Source organism: Canis aureus, chromosome 16, assembly GCF_053574225.1.
Source record: "Canis aureus isolate CA01 chromosome 16, VMU_Caureus_v.1.0, whole genome shotgun sequence".
NCBI classification, from domain to species: Eukaryota; Metazoa; Chordata; class Mammalia; order Carnivora; family Canidae; genus Canis; species Canis aureus.
In genome coordinates this window covers 24,294,998-24,309,739 of record NC_135626.1, presented here as the reverse complement: position 1 = coordinate 24,309,739, position 14,742 = coordinate 24,294,998, and the positions used below count along the sequence as shown (strand labels likewise).

At 37.6% G+C, this 14,742-nt stretch overlaps 1 protein-coding gene across 6 annotated transcripts in view; it reads left to right on the top strand.

Moving 5' to 3' along the window:
* The window catches only part of AATF (apoptosis antagonizing transcription factor), a 105,704-nt gene that overhangs the window by 69,156 nt on the left and 21,806 nt on the right, over positions 1-14,742 (top strand). For all 6 annotated transcript variants that reach the window (XR_013354245.1, XM_077852311.1, XM_077852310.1 and 3 more), the window contains exons 9-11: positions 377-444; positions 2,718-2,798; positions 11,908-11,979. Coding sequence is in view for 5 of the 6 variants with exons in the window: in XM_077852311.1 (XP_077708437.1) it covers positions 377-444; positions 2,718-2,798; positions 11,908-11,979 (221 nt within the window). In the remaining variant the exon portion in view is untranslated. The remainder of the gene's footprint in view (positions 1-376; positions 445-2,717; positions 2,799-11,907; positions 11,980-14,742) is intronic.

The following is a 14,742-nucleotide window of genomic DNA, read 5'->3' as shown; positions in this document are numbered from 1 at the left end:
TTTCCTTTTGGCCATACAGCCTTTCCCACCTGACCTTTTAAAGATTCTCCATTGGTATCGATGAGGTGGACGAAACTAATCATAAAAACAATGAAGGGAATGTTGCACACTCATTGATCCATTTGAAATGAACTGCAGTACAATAAGTCCTCTAAATGGACTTCTGTTCACAGCTATTACTATAGCCACCTTTTTAAAGATATATAAATATGAAAGGGTTAATGGGAATTCAGTCATATTCTTGCCACTGGGTTGTCCCTTATTGATTGTAGTTTTAGAGCTGTCACTATGCCATTCAGAATTCCTGCCATGCCCTTGAAAGTCACGTGGTGCTGGGAGATGATAAATAAATCAGTTGCTTTCCTTTTTCCCCTAGCTTCTTCGAGAACTCATAGAACGGAAGACCAGCTCCTTGGATCCCAATGATCAGGTGGCCATGGGAAGGTAATTCAGATATGGCTTTCTAGTCATGCAAAGCAACCTACATAATAGTTTCTCCCTTTGAGTCCCCTTAATTCTGCCTCAAAGGCAGTGATTGGCCCTGTAATTATAAAAGTTAAGCAACATTAAAAAAAAAAAAAAAAAAGTTAAGCCAGACAATAAGAAGTTAAAGTTAGGAAAGATAGGGTGATGGAAATCCTGTTTTACCCTACCTTGCCTTAAGGGCAGTTGAATAGGAAATTATAAAACAGCTATGTATTTGTTTTAGGGTTTGTTTTTCAAAGTCCTTCTTATGCTCTTTGCTCTCTGATTTGGACAGTGATTGTATCTGTATCAGTCTCTGACCAGTGGATAAAAAGCAACCGCCCAAATGTGTGCTCTCAGCTGTCAGAATGTGGCATTGTGCACAACAGGTTCCTTGCTCATAGTTGAATCTGCTTTGTTTGAGTCTGCCCTAATTTAGACCTCCACCCCTTCAGTAAAAGCCTCGGCACAATTAGAAATGGAACGTGGCAGCATTACCCAGATGTCAGGGTAGAATGTAAAGTAGTGAAGGAAGGCTCTTGTGTGTATGCTTCATCCTGTGGTTGGAAAATAAAAAGGGCATTTAGAGTGCTACCTAATGAATAGTGTACATTTAAATAGCCATGAGCCATAATTTGCAAAAGCATGAAAGGAAACAAAAGCTGCAAGTGCCAGAATGGGATTCTGGGCACAGCGACATTTTGAGAAAGCAATGAAAAATTTGTGTTGATGAAATAATTTTATTTGAGTAAAACATTATTTGGGTTTTAGGATAGGATATTGTTGTTATTTTGTGTATCTCTGGAATGCTATAGAGAGCTGTTCACTATAAATTTAATGTGATACAGCAAATTGCATTTAAGTGATGATTATATTGTACATTTATCTGACTTTACAATAAAATAGATTATGGTAATTAAGATTATATTAAGATTACAGTAATTGGATTTCCCTAGATTATTTTTTTCTGATGTTGAGTTTTCGTTGTATAAATCAGGTAAGATGACTAGCTGCTGCTGTTTCTTCTTTTTTTCACATTTGTTCATATGAGGAATTTAGGAAGATTTTTCTTAGCCAGTGTCCTTTATTTGAAAATTAATTTCTTTTAATCTAAAATGACTGCAGAACATGTGAATCTTGTTTGGATCCTGATTCAGACAAACGAATTGTAAAAGTGAGATGATCCAGGAAATTTGAAGACTGACTCAATATTTGATAGTAAAGAACTACTGGTAATTTCTTTGTAGCATGACATCATATTGAGACTATATTGGGGGGAAAGAACCCTTACCTTTCAGCAGCACATTCTTAAATGCTACGGATGAAATGAAAATTAAATAAACAAAATGGCTGCAAAACTTGTGTCAGTAGTGGATAATTATAAAACATTAGCAAAAATTGGAAAGTGCTGGAAAAAGTACTTGTGTATTAACAAAGGGAAAATTGAAGAATTCCTGTATGCAGACCAAACAACAGTGCAATATTAGTAATAGAACATCTTGTAGGTGACTCCAAGTTTTATTATCTATTCAACATGCCTTAGCCAGTATCCTTCTGCAAAGAAAATCTTCTTTTATCAACTCTTGTGGATTGAATGTGTAACCATCCCTCCTAATTCATATGATAAAGTCCTAATCCTCCAGCATAACGGTATTTGGAAAGGGGTCTGTACGAGATACTTAGGGTTAGATGTGATCAGGAGGGTGGGGCCCTCATGATGCGATTAGTGTCCATCAGAAGGGACAACATTTGTGTGGAGGTCATGTAAACACACAGCAAGAGTGTAAGAGCTCTCACCAGAAACAAACCATGTTGGCACCCTGATGCTGGACTTCCAATCTCCAGGTGTGACAAAATAAATTTGCTTTGTTTATGCCAAAAAAAAAAAAAAAAAAAAAAAAAAGAACATCTTGTACAGCTAAAACATTGAAAGCAAATGCAAGCAGCTCTACTCAGTTTGCTGGCTTTTCCTGCAGACTGCTAGATTTAGTACCTGTCACAGCAACTCTAGATACTAAGGAGTATTGTTAACCAAATTTGCTGTGGAATTTCCCAGCTGCCATTTGTTTTTTTATCATTGCACAAATCCTCTTCAATTGATTAGCTGCTCTGGCCCCAGACTATCTTGAGGAACTTGATGTGGGTTGATGATTTCTTTCTGCAGGGTTGTTAGTAAGAAAAATTCCAATTTGTCAATAGGTATAACTATTTCTATTAGTGATGATGTATAACATTGCTTGTGAATTTCCCAGGCAGTGGCTTGCGATCCAGAAGTTACGAAGCAAAATCCACAAGAAAGTAGATAGGAAAGCCAGCAAAGGAAGGAAACTTCGGTGAGTTACTTTTTAGAAAGATTTTAACATGTTACAGCTCTTACATTTTGGCTGTTATGTCAGTTCTCTATTTCTTCTGATGATTCTGTTTTTAAGGATCAGAAAAATAGCTAAAACAATATTTGTGGCTTTTTTGGGACTCCGTTTTTCTTACTCTAAAATGGAAATACTATAGTTTCAGTTATATTTTGTTCTGCTGTTGTAAGAGGATAGGTTAAGTATAATACCTGCATTTTCCCGAAAGAGGAATAAGAAAACAAGACAAGTTAGTTGAAATTGTCTTAGTTTTTCGTTTTGTTTTGCTTTTAGAGCAAGGGAAAGTTGGGGTTGGGGGAGAGAGAGAGAATCCTAAGCAGACTCCAGGCCCAGCCTGGAGCCAGACACAGGGCTCTATCTCATGACCCTGAGACCACAACCTGAATTGAAATCAAGAGTTGGATGCCCAACCGACTGAGCCACCCCAGCACCCTAAAATTGTTTTAATTTTAAAAAGTGATTTCTACAGAACAATATAACAATTTTTCTTTGGATGCTTATTTAGAATAAGATTATATGGGTCCATTTTCATGATGCCATACACGTACATGCTGTGCTAAGGAGATATAAATGAAGGATTCCAGAAAATGTTAACAATGTGCTTAAATGGGATGAGAAATACAAGTTTTAAGCAAACCCAGTGTGGGGCTCAAACTTAACCTCAAGATCAAGAGTCTCACACACCATCAACTGAGCCAGCCAGACACCCAGAGAAATATAATTTTTATGAGAAAACAGACTTCTGATGTTTTCAGACTTCTGACTATAGGAAAACTCTCAATCCTGTATGTTTGTATGTATAGTATACAGAAAGATAATAGTTTATTGTATGTCTTTTATGTAATATTTGCACAAAGTCTCCATGTCAAAGAAACTACTTATAATTGGAGGGCATATGGGGAAAAATCTTAAACCCATTGTGTTAGGACAATTTAGATGGATAGTTAATTCTATATCCTTATTAGAACCTGCCTGTCATTGAATTCCCTTTAAACAAATGTGGATCTGTCTCATATAACTTCAGAGAAGCAGATTTCACAACTACTTTAATTAATCTGTTTTTGTTTTTAACCTATTCTCCAGAAAATATGTATTTCTCTAACTTTGCAGAAGAGCAAAGCAGCTTGTTACTATATTTTTATTCAAAGTCACTTTCTTAAATCTCAGGTTAAATTGTTATAATTTGTTTAACGTTTTTCATGTTACAATTTTGAAGTCTTTACACTTCTCCAAGTTTGTTTTTAGTGGGATGGTTAAGCATAGACTTGAGAGCCAAACTTACTTTTTAATATGGAGATCAGATTTTTCCTCCAGTGCTGTGCTTTTTAAAATTGTAGCTTTATGAGACTATAAACATTGTTCTCCAGAGGGAGGAGCGTGGAATCCTGGGAGGCTTAGGTTCAAATTCTGGCTCTGGCTGGCTCTGTGATTTTGGTGGTTTTTTATTCTTTGGAACTCACTTCGCTCATTTACTAAGTAGCAATAATAATCCCTACTTTATAAATTTGGTTTGAGGATTAAAATGATGTGTAAATGTTCCAGTACATAGTAAGCATTTAAAAATGTTAATTTCTTTGGATTCTCTTGTGTTTGTCGGTTGGTATCACTGTTGCAAATATACTGTCTTCAAAGGAATTGAGAGAGGAGAAAATCTCTTTTCTACATTGTTGTTACAGATTTTATATTGGGGCAAGTAGTTATGTGTGTGTGCCCCTTGAGGGTAAGAATTGTGCTCCTCTAATTCTTTAAGACAATTCCTACCTTACTTATTATCTACGTAATTCCTTGTAGGCGTTAGTCAGCCAGAAGATGTTTTTGGATGGCTATGTCATTAAAATTACCATGCTCACAGGTAAGGCGAAATGGCTCTAACCTTAAACATAAACCAGAGTAAGAAGTCTGGGTGAGTGTTAGAAAAGTGAGTACTTTGCTAACACGACAAATAACTTAGGAAAACAGCACAAGTTTGTTGTTTCCCAAATCAAAATATACTTATCACAGTTATTAAGTTGAAAGAAAACAAACCAGGATTTTGTTTTAATAGCAAGTGTTTTTCTTATATTAATTTACTAAGCTAACCTCCTTAAACTATTCATTAGAGGTATGGTCACTGCAAGTACATACATCTGGTTTTGTGGTACTTTCATAGTGATTTAGATTCATACATGCCCATAAATCCAGAAACATTTAAAATCTTATCCTGGCAACAGGTAAGTGAGAGACAGACATTCTGTTTAAATGGGGCTAAACATTAAAATGTAAGACATGGTTAATTAAAATCCAAAAAGGAGGGGCCCTTCAGTGGCTTAGTCAGTTGAGCTTCCAACTCTTGATTTCCACTGGGGTCATGATCTTGTGGGTTGTGGGATTGGGCCTCTGGTCGGGCTCCCTGGTCAGAGGGAAGTATGCTTGGGATTCTCCCTTTCTGCCTTTCCTCCCTACTTGTTCTGTCTCTCTCTCAAATAAGTAAAAAATCTTAAAAAAAAAAAAAAAAGATTCCTTCTAAAGTTCTAGGAACCGTATTAGGTGCCAGGTAAGATCCATTCTGCCCTCGAGGAGTATGTCCTCAGGAGAGGATGACACTGGGGCACTTGGGTGGCTCATTTGGTTATGTCTGACTCTTGGTTTTGGCTCAGGTCATGATCACAGGGTCGTGAGATCAGACCCCCCACATTGGGCTCCACATTGTGCTCCATCTGAGCATGGTTCTTGCTTAAGATTCTCTCTCCCTTTCCCTCTGCAACCCCCCCCCCCCACTTGCCTGTGTGTACTCTCTTTATCTTAAAAAAAAAAAAAAAAAAGAGAGGGAGAGGGTAGCAAGCAATAAGCAGACAATGATGCTGTGTGGGAAGTGCTGTGACAGAGGTCTTCTTGGTGTATGGGTCACCTGATTGCCCTTGGGGGAATGCACGCTGCCCAGAAAGACGTCATCTAAGACGCCATCCACACTGCACACTGAGCAGACTATGAGAGTCAGCCCAGTGAAAGGGCAGAGAGAATAAGGTTTGGAAAAACACAGGCTTGAGAGTGTACAGGACCATTTTGGGAACCGTGATTTAATTTATTTTGGCAGAAACTTAAATGGAATATGGGGGAATGGCAGGAGATGAGGCTGTATGAGTAGATAAGTGCTGGATCATGGCTGTGCTAAGAATTTGGACTTTATTCTGTAGACTGTAGTGAGTGTTTGAAAAACAAAGGAAGACTGAGGAACTATCATAGAGTGAAGGAGACAGCGCAAGTAGGTACAATTTAGGGTCCCAGATTGGATCCTGGAAAGGAAAAGGACACTAGGGTAAAAATGGATGAAATTTGAAGGCTCTTAATTTGGGTAGTGGTATTGTACCAGTGTTAATTTCCTCATTTTGTTAATTGCACTATGTTTGTATAAATTGTTAACTCTAGAGGAAGCTGGGCAAGGGTATGCATGAACTTTCTACTATTTATGCAGTCATTCTACAAATCTAAAATTACTACAAGTTAGTTATTGAATTAAAAAATTTGGGTCTGGGGCATCTGGGTGGCTTAGTCAGTTGAGCGTCTGACTCTTGGTTTTGGCTCAGGTCATGATTTCAGGGTCGTGAGAGTGAGCCCTACATTGGCTGTGTGCTGGACAGGGAGCCTGCCTGGGATTCTCTCTGTCTCCCTCTCCCTCCCTAAAATTTTGGGGCTCCACTCTGGCCTTAGAGCCTAGTTTAAAAAAAAGTTTTAAAAAAAGATCACATGTTTTGTGGTTTTGTCATCCACATTCACTTGGCTTTCCTGTGACCATGAATGTGAGGGATGTGGTCAGAATCAGAGAGTGATCTTTATGAATAGCAACAGTGATAACATTTATAAAACTCTCAGTGTCAGGCACTACTAAGCAATTTTCATGCAGAGAGAACAACAAATGCAGACTCTGGAGCTAAACTGTCCAGGTTTGAAACTGGACTCTTCTACTTACCCACCTGGAGACCTTGGGCAAGTTAGTTTACATCTGTGCTTCACTTTCCTCATTGTGAAATGCATGTATTAATTCATATCTTGGAGGGTTGATACCAGATTAGATGAGCTAATGTCTGTAAAGTGCTTTGAGAAGAGAAGTAACTCACACAGCCCATCCGGAGCTGTGAAGTAGCAAATTAGGATTTGAGCTAATTGGTCTGATAGCAAGAGCCCATGTTTCTAACCTGTGGCTTGTTTTGTTTCTCTGGGCAGGACTCACTGGCCCCTGTAGGCACTAGAATGACATATTGGAAACATTAGCATTCTGCTCCAAAGGATTAGATAAGTGGCCAGGCTAGGTGAAAATATTATAAATAACTTCCTTAAATGAGACCTCAAGGAGAGCTGGTAGGTGTGCCAGCTGTCATCACTGATACTAAGTTCCACCTGCAAGCAAGTTTTGCTCTTAGTGATAGAGCTGGAGAGAGAAGATTTTTCAGAAATGTCATAGCAGAAATGAATATTACTTTGTGGAAACATTAGTTTAAATGATAGCAGGTTAAGGGCATCAGCCTGGTCAGACTGGGGATGGCAACTTGTAGGTGGATGGTAGGAAATAATTTATTTTTTTAAAAAAGGATATTTGGATTTGGGGAAATAATTATAACTGTTGATTATCAGTATTTTTTCACAGCTTTATATTTAAGTGGATTTGATCATGATTTAATGAGAATTCATAGGGGCGCCTGGGTGGTGCCTTCGGCTCAGGTCATGATTTCAGAGTCCTGGGATCGAGCCCCATGTTGAGCTCTTTACTCAGCGGGGAGCCTGCTTCTCCCTCTCCCTCTGCCTGCCTCTCCCCCTGCTTATGTTCTCTCTCTCTCTGTGTCAAATAAATAAATTAAATTAAAAAAAATTCATAATGTAAGTGAATTACACTCAGTCTTTTTTTTTTTTTTAAGATTTTATTTATTTATTTATTCATGAGAGACACACACAGAGAGAGGCAGAGACACAGGCAGAGGGAGAAGCAGGCTCAGTGCAGGAAGCCCGACATGGGACTCGATCCCGAGACTCCGAGATCATGCCCCGAGCCAAAGGCAGACGCTCAACTGCTGAGCCACCCAGGTGTCCCAGGCTTTTTTTTTTATTTTTTATTTTTTTAAGATTTAATTTATTTATTCATGAGAGAGAGAGAGAGACACAGGCAGAGGGAGAAGCAGGCTCCATGCAGGGAGCCCATGTGGGACTCGATCCCAGGACTCCAGGATCACACCCTGGGCTGAAGGTGGCGCCAAACCGCTGAGCCACCCGGGCTGCCGTACACTCAGGCTTTTAATAACAGGATGTCTTACTATGTTTGTCCGTTCTTCTGCCACAAAATTACATTTATCTCTTCTTAGTATGGTTGTTAAAAGGTGTTTTAATACTAAAACATGCATCCATCCTCAGCAGCAGTGAGATTAGATGAAGTCTGTTGCATTAAGTACATGTTACTAAATAGTTTTTAGTGTAATTACTTCTTACAGTCTGTCTTTTGTCATGCTGTTAATATAGAATATATTGCATCAAAAAAAAAGAATATATTGCATCAGAGCAGCACTATCCAATAAAAACATGTATTACATATGTAATGTTAAATGTTCTAGTGGCCATATTTCAAAAGTAAAAGGAATTAGGTGGACTTAATTTTAAGAATATATTTCACTTAACCCAATATATCAAAAATATTATTACTCAGTATTTCAACAATTTATTATTTTAAAATTATTAATGGCATATTTTACATTCTTTTTTAATCTTGAGTCTTCAAAATCTGATGCATTTCTCATTTGGCACATATGGCATGCAGACCAGCCACGTTTCAAGGGCTTAAGCAACCGCATGTGGCCAGTCACTACAGGATTGGACAATACTTACCTGTGGAGTAGAGCTCATAATCTTTGTCCAGTGAGTGGATTAAACCTCTCTTTAGATATATCCAAGAATAGTATTCCTTTTTTTAGATGGACACCAAAGTTTGGTGAAACCTATAGACATTAAAATGCATTTATTAATAGTACTTACGCTTTATGCTTAAAAGTTTATGTGAATTTATGAGAAATATTTTGACTCAGGTTTTCAGTTTTCAATGTGTTCCTTTTGATTCACTAGCAATTTCATGTTTCAGAATTTATCCTGAAGAAGTATGTGAACAAATATGCAATAGTTTATGTATAAGAATCTTTATTTTAGGGGATCCCTGGGTGGCTCAGCAGTTTAGCGCCTGCCTTTGGCCCAGGGCGCGATCCTGGAGTCCAGGGATCGAGTCCCGCGTCGGGCTCCTGGCATGGAGCCTGTTTCTCCCTCCTCCTGTGTCTCTGCCTCTCTCTCTCTCTCTCTCTCTCTATGTCTATCACAAATAAATAAATCTTTAAAAAAAAAAGAATCTTTAACACTGTTTAATATGGTTTTGAAAGAGGGTCAGTCTATATAAATGCCCATCAATAGGAGATTAAATAAATTATAATATATTTACACAAGGGAATATTCTGCAACTATGAAAAGGAATAGAATATGACATGGTTTAGTGGGAAGAAACATGCAGAATATTAAGTATATTACAGTTTCCCTTTTACATGAAAAATGTGTTAGGTTTATATTTGTCTTATATATGGAAAATGCCACATTTAACATTGTAGTTAACAGTGATTATTTCTGGGGGATAAGACTGCAGGATGCCTGTAAGTCTTCTATACATTTTTATATTTGAGTCATCTTTATAAGAATTATATATTATTTTCTATAATTAGGAGATAGCAGACATAAAGAAAGTATGCAGAGATTTTGTTTTTGCATCTTATGAAACATGAAGAATCAGAAGCAATACAAATGTTCAAAAATGTATTATAGTATTTCCACTCCTGGAATTGTATACAGCTATCCAGATACTGTTATGGGACAATGCTTACAATGCAAAGTGAGAAAAAGAGGATACAAAATTCTGTGAGTATGTGTAAATAACAGGATCACTATAAAAAACAGACAACTAATCAAAATGTTAACAGCTCTCTGTAGGTGGAAGAACTATGCATATTGTGTGTGTGCTTCGTTGGTTTTTTCCCATATTTTCTATAATGAATTTATACTTTTTCTATTACTCTTGTAATGGGGAAAATCTCATCACTATTATTCTTGTAAAATTTATTTGTTAAAAAAGAATGAAATTTGGGAGGCTTAGCTGTGGGTGGTACTATAGAGAATCAAATTACTTGATAAGTGTAAAAATGTTTTTAATACTGTAAAGCTAATATTATGTACATGAAAATATTTATCATATTTTGGTTTGGGGATAGTATTTTGCACAGCAGAATTTTGTGGGTATTTTTAAAGATTTTACTTATTTTTTAAGTAATCTCTACATTCAGTGTGGGGTTCCAACTTATAACCCAGAGATCAAGAGTCACATGATCTACCAACTAAGCCAACCAGGTGCCCTCCAAGTAGAGTTTTTATGGTTAGAATTTTATAATATGTATATTGTCATATAGCCTCGTCTATATAATGAGTAGAAAGGGCTACCTCATTTGAATCTCTTTGGTATAATATGGTCCAAATAGGTCATATAGTTGTTCAGCTTTTTTTTTTTTTTTTTAAGATTTTATTTATTTATTTATGAGAGACAGAGAGAGAGAGAGAGGCAGAGAAGCAGGCTTTCTGCAGGGAGCCCAATGTGGGACTTGATCCTGGGAGTCTGGGATCACGCCCTGAGCCGAAGGCAGACACTCAATAACTGAGCCACCCAGGAGTCCCTGTTCAGCTTCTTTCATCAGATGATCTCAAAGCACTTCATACAAAAATGCCTTTTTTTTTTGTTAGTGGAAAATGGAAATGATATAATTTAAATTTCTGTAACACCATGACTTGAAGATCTAAGGGTTGAACTTATTGTATATTCAGATGTACGCCTTCATTTAAAGATAGGGGAAATGGAATACTGCATCTAGTGAATAGAGATGATATGGAATTCCAAAAGCCTTTTCTGGGGCAGCCTGAGTGGCTTAGTGGTTTAGCGCCGCCTTTAGCCCAGGGTGTGATCCTGGAGACCCGGGATCGAGTCCCACGTCAGGCTCCCTGCATGGAGCCTGTTTCTCCTTCTGCCTGTGTCTTTGCCCCTCTCTCTGTGTGTCTCTCATGAATAAATAAATAAAATCTTTAAAAAAACCCCAAAAACTAAAAAGCCTTTTCTGACTTAGGGAACCAGTGCTAATGAGTGATGGTGGTATGAGGCATTGCATTTGGGTATTGTCACACAACTATACTTACTACTAGTAACGATACTAAAAAATGATTAAGATGTTGGAATACTACTCAGGCATCAAAAAAGTGAAATCTTGCTATTTGCAATGATGTGAATGGAACTTGAGGGTATTATGCGAAGTGAAATAGGTCAATTAGAGAACATCTTTTTCTGTCATATAATTACCATTATATGACCTCACTTGTGGAATTTAAGAAACAAAACAAAGAAGGAAAAATAAAATAAGATGAAATCACAGAAGGAGACAAACCATAAGAAATTCTTAATCATAGGAAACAAACTGAGGGTCGCTGGAGGTGAGGGGGGTAGGGAGACACGGTAACTGGATGACAGGCATTAAGGAGGGCAGGTGATGTAATGAGCACTGGGTATTATGTAAGACTGATGAGTCACTGACCTTTACTTCTGAAACCAATAATACATTATATGTTAATTAATTGAATTTAAATTTTAAAAAATACAAAAACAAAAAGAAAAATGCTTAGATGTAATTAGAGGAGGAAAATGGGATAGATACTCAAAGTCCTTCTCTTCTGTCTGGAATAGTGTTTAAGGGTTAATATATTGCTGAGGGCCACAAGTGTGTTAACTCTTTTTTGGGACTATGATGTAAATGGATGTGTTGAACTGTCATGTACAATGTGCTGTTATCACACATCTCTCCTGTAACATTAAGGAAAAACAGGGAAATAACGGTTATGATCAGTGTGTGCCTATGAATTATTCTCTTTTCTACTCCAGAGCCAAATGTTCCTGTAATCAGTTCTGGAGTATGTTAGCTCGTGTGTCCTTTTCTAGGTTAATAGTTACTAATGTTGCTGCCTGTTTATTTCCTGCTTTTTTTAGGTTTCATGTCCTTAGCAAGCTACTGAGCTTCATGGCACCTATTGACCATACTACAATGAATGATGATGCCAGGTGAGTAATAGATTAATTATGTGTCTCAAATGGCTCCATGACAGCCTGATATTGACCTGTTCTACAGCCTGTCACCCTCTCCATTTCTTCTTATCAGTTAACCATTTGTCATTCTCATCATAGTAAGGGTCCTTGTCACATCTCTTCACCCCATAATTACTGTAGAACCAAAACAAAATTTCTGTAAATATCAATGTTGCCTCTGGTAGTGTTTTTTTGTCTTTGCTGTTTTGCTTTTAACGTTAGCTATCTGCCTAGGACATCAAGGCTTTTCTCTAGGACAAAAACGTGGGTCAGGACACTTGCTTTATGTGGTTGGGGCTTTTGTGCATATGCTTGCCTTATTAAAAGGAGACTGCTCTAGAGATGGGCATTATGTTGTGTTTGGTAAGGCTATATATATATATATATTTCACAAAAGAAGTACATGCTCATTTTATAAACCAAAACAAAATAGAGGGCAGCCCCGGTGGCACAGTGGTTTGGCACTGCCTGCAGCCCAGGGTGTGATCCTGGAGACCTGGGATCCAGTCCCGTGTCGGGCTCCCTGCATGGAGCCTGCTTCTCCCTCTACCTGTGTCTCTGCCTCTCTCTCTCTCTCTCTCTCTGTCTCTATGAATAAATAAATAAATAAAATCTTTTAAAAAAAATAAATAAAATAAAATAAAACAAAATAGAAATATATGCAAAAAATGTATCCTCATAATATTACAATTAATATTTGTAAAAGACTGATTTGTAAAAGACTGATTTGTAAAAGACTGATTCTTTCTGTATTTATTAGTTGTCATTCTATTACAATGTAATATTTTTATATTACTTATTTAGCCATATCCCTTCTCTTTCATTTATTTGCCGTTCATTTATTCATTTATATCAGGGTGAACTCATGCTTTCCTATTTTATTCAATAAGTTATTATCTATTACTGTCATTATTTTTTTTTGAAATGGTTCCATGTTAATGGAAGCTGGTTTGTGTCCTTTTGAAATGTCCCCATTCCTTGAGTATGTTCTTATTTTGTGGCACAGCAAGGTGTTCTAGGTTTGTCTTATACTTTCCCTGTTCTAGCCCTGGAATCAGTCTTTTTCCAGGGAGCTCTGATTTTTTTGGGGGGATTGTGGTATTTAGAAACCAAGATCTGTGTGCTAAGGGTGTTCATTGTCACCGGGTTTCACTGTTCCTAGGCTGTCTCAGTGTAGGGAGCTAGGAAATGTGTGTGTAAATATATACACACATGCAGGAGAGAGCCACTTGTAGCATCTCTGAATATTTCAGTCTTTTTATTTCTTTAAAAGTAATCTCTACACTCAACATGGGGCTCGAACTTATGACCCTGAGATCAAGGGTCAAATGCTGTGCTGACTGAGCTAGCCAGGTGCCCCTCCTTTCAGTCTTTATGAGTTCCATTTGAGAATGTTCCTATAGAACATAATTAAAGTTCTATTGTGAATTCTTTCTTTAGTTCTTTATATACTGTGAGCATTTTTGTGTCAGTAACATTGTTCAAAAATTGTAAATGACTGTGTAATATTTTTATACTACTTATTTAGCCATTCACTAATTGTTGAATTTAAATGATTTTTGATTATTGTAAATAATGTTGTGGTAGACATTGTGGGTTTTGTTGTTTTTTAAGAATCTTTTTAAAAGATTTTATTTATTAATGAGGCACAGAGCAAGAGAGGCAGAGACACAGGCAGAGGGAGAAGTAGGCTCCCTGCAAGGAGCCCGATATGGAACTCAATCCTGGGTCCCACGAAAATTCCCTGAGCCAAAGGCAGATGCTCAACTGCTGAGCCACTCAGGGGTCCTGTTTTTTAAGATTTTTATTTATCTGAGAGAGAGGGAGCATGAGCAGTGGGAAGGGCAAAGAAGCAGACTCTCTGCTGAGCAGGGAGCCCAATGCAGGACTCAATCCCAGGACCCTGGGATCATGACCTGAGCCAAAGGCAGATGTTTAACTGCCTGAGCCCCCGAGGCGCGCCCTATTGGTAGACATATATAAACATAAATCTTTATCAAGTGAAAGTATTGGTTTAAGCACATAAGGGTTTTGCCAGCTTTATATATCAAAATACATTTAATCTTTTTAATTGAGATTATTTTGTTTGCTACTAAATCCCATCAGATTTTCTCTCCTGCCCTAAAACGTAGTAGATCTGCAGGTTTAGGTGAATACAATGATTACTTATTTTTTGTTTGCATTTGTTCAGTACTTTGAGTACAAAAGAGCTTATGCAGGGTTCTGAGTACATTTATACTCAGAACTTTGTGACTTATTTTTTTAAGGTTTTATTTATTTATTCATGAGAGACATACAGAAAGAGGCAGAGACATAGGCAGAGGGAGAAGCAGGCTCCCTGCGGGGAACCTGATGTGAGACTCGATCCCAGGACTCTGGGATCATGACCTGAGCCAAAGGCAGATGCTCAACCACTGAGCCACCCAGGGGTCCCTGAACTTTGTGACTTAGCTCTCCTGTGCTTTACAAGTGAATGCTTTTGTCTGGCTGAGGTTTTTTGTTTGTTTCCACTTATTTCTGGATCTAGTTTGTGTTTTTGAAATTACAGAGTAAATTGAGTACAACTTAAAATCCCTGTCAGGACAACATGGAAAATTATATCAATAGAAAAGGAAAAGTAGATGCTCAAAAACTAAAACAAACCCATTAAGGAAACATGATTACCCCAGGCATAAAGTGAAGCTCAGTGTAAGTATTAGTGGCATCTCTTGAGTACAGTATTACCACTAGATCATTTAG